The sequence below is a fragment of the Fopius arisanus genome, unplaced genomic scaffold, assembly GCF_000806365.1.
Source record: "Fopius arisanus strain USDA-PBARC FA_bdor unplaced genomic scaffold, ASM80636v1 scaffold00046, whole genome shotgun sequence".
Classification (NCBI taxonomy): domain Eukaryota; kingdom Metazoa; phylum Arthropoda; class Insecta; order Hymenoptera; family Braconidae; genus Fopius; species Fopius arisanus.
This window is the reverse complement of record NW_011887785.1, coordinates 242,634-244,186: the sequence shown is the minus strand read 5'-3', so window position 1 is coordinate 244,186 and position 1,553 is coordinate 242,634. Positions and strand designations below refer to the sequence as shown.

The 1,553-nt window shown below is 34.4% G+C and overlaps 1 protein-coding gene across 1 annotated transcript in view; it reads right to left on the bottom strand.

Annotated features, from left to right (window-relative positions):
• The window catches only part of LOC105267337 (uncharacterized), a gene marked incomplete in the record, with an annotated part of 11,901 nt that extends 10,494 nt beyond the window's left edge, over positions 1–1,407 (bottom strand). The window contains 1 exon segment of the mRNA XM_011306127.1: positions 948–1,407. Coding sequence (XP_011304429.1) covers positions 948–1,093 — 146 coding nt within the window.
• Positions 1,408–1,553: the final 146 nt, after the last annotated feature.

Below are 1,553 nucleotides of genomic sequence, written 5' to 3'. Positions count from 1 at the left end.
CTTTGGAGGCCTTTATCTGTTCTGTAATCATACTTTTCCTCATCATGCGTATGTGGAACGTGCATTGTCGAGGGACTTGTCGACAGGACATTGTCCATTATCACATGGGTCCCTGTATCAGCTAATTTCAAGTATTTTTTTATCACTGTCACTTCGGTCTGGCAAAAATCAACACTTCCGCTCCACTCATAAATCTCAAGGTCATAATATTTCAAGTTCAATGCCGAATGCTAATTGCTAATTCCACTCAAAGTTTCCCTCAAATTTTCCCGCTAATTCCATTTTTATTTATTCACCAATTAAAAATTCAATTCGCTATCGAAATTATCAAATTTAATCAATTTTTATTTTTATTATTATCGATGGAATTTATGAGGGAAGTTATTGTTATTGTTTAATGGGTTTTTCAATTTTTTATTTTAGTCTAGAGGGAAATGAGCTTTTTTCCCGGAATTCAAATTCTTATCGGTGGGAATTAATTAGAATAATTGGTTTTATGTTAATTTTTCCTTCTGCCAACGCAATTTACGGTTTCGGCTATGCAAAATGGTGGCTCTCAATCTTTTTGCAATTTGTATAAATAAATAAATCGAAGGTGTTCGTCGAATGAATCTTTAGCTTTGTGAGAAAAAATGTCTCAATGAAATTCCGGAACTCCACAAAATTAATTAATTATTACAAATTATTCTTCAACAACCAATTGAATTATCATTAAAAAAATCATTAATCATACCTACTGAACAAATTAATTACCAATTCAGATAAAATTATTCACATTAAATTCTTCAACTAACGAAAATCTTAAAATAGCAGGAATTATCGTAAAACCAAATAACTCCCATAAATCAGGATTAAATTAATGAACTATTATGAATCAGTGGAAAATTATTGGCTTGTTAGTGAATGACTAATTGAATGAGGACTTAAAAAAATGGTTAATGCCATACCTAGTGGAGTGATCAACGAATGAACCGCCGTCCAGCAGTCGTAATTTAGCGAACAGCACAGCACTTACAAAAGGCACTGCGGTGAGCTCCTCAAGGCCAACTTCAACCGAAAATTTGTACTTTTTCTTTTTCATCATGAATGCCATTTCACTGATACCTGGATACTTCACTTTCACGACCTTGACCAACAATTCTCTCACAAATCACGAGTTCCCCAACACTTCAGGAACAATTTCCACCCTCGAGTGGATCCCAGAGGAATCACTCCATCCTCATCATTTATTTATTTCATAAACATCTCTGCATCTCCTGTTTGTTTATCCTTTACCCTTCACTGGTTATTATTTATTGGTAATTTATTATTGGTTGACTCCTGGGGGAAATATCGTTACTCGGTTACTCCAATCGATCAATTATTCATCGAGAAAAAATCCAGTTGTCATTTTTTTTTATTTCCAGGGGATTTTTTCCTCTCGATCTCGTCAGTTGCACCAGGCACTCGCCAGGATGGCGAGGATTTCTCTTCTTCCTCGTTTCTTCGTCATTTTATCAACCTGTGAAGAAAAAAAAAAGATTTAAAGAAAATTTTGATAATCACCTGTGCGA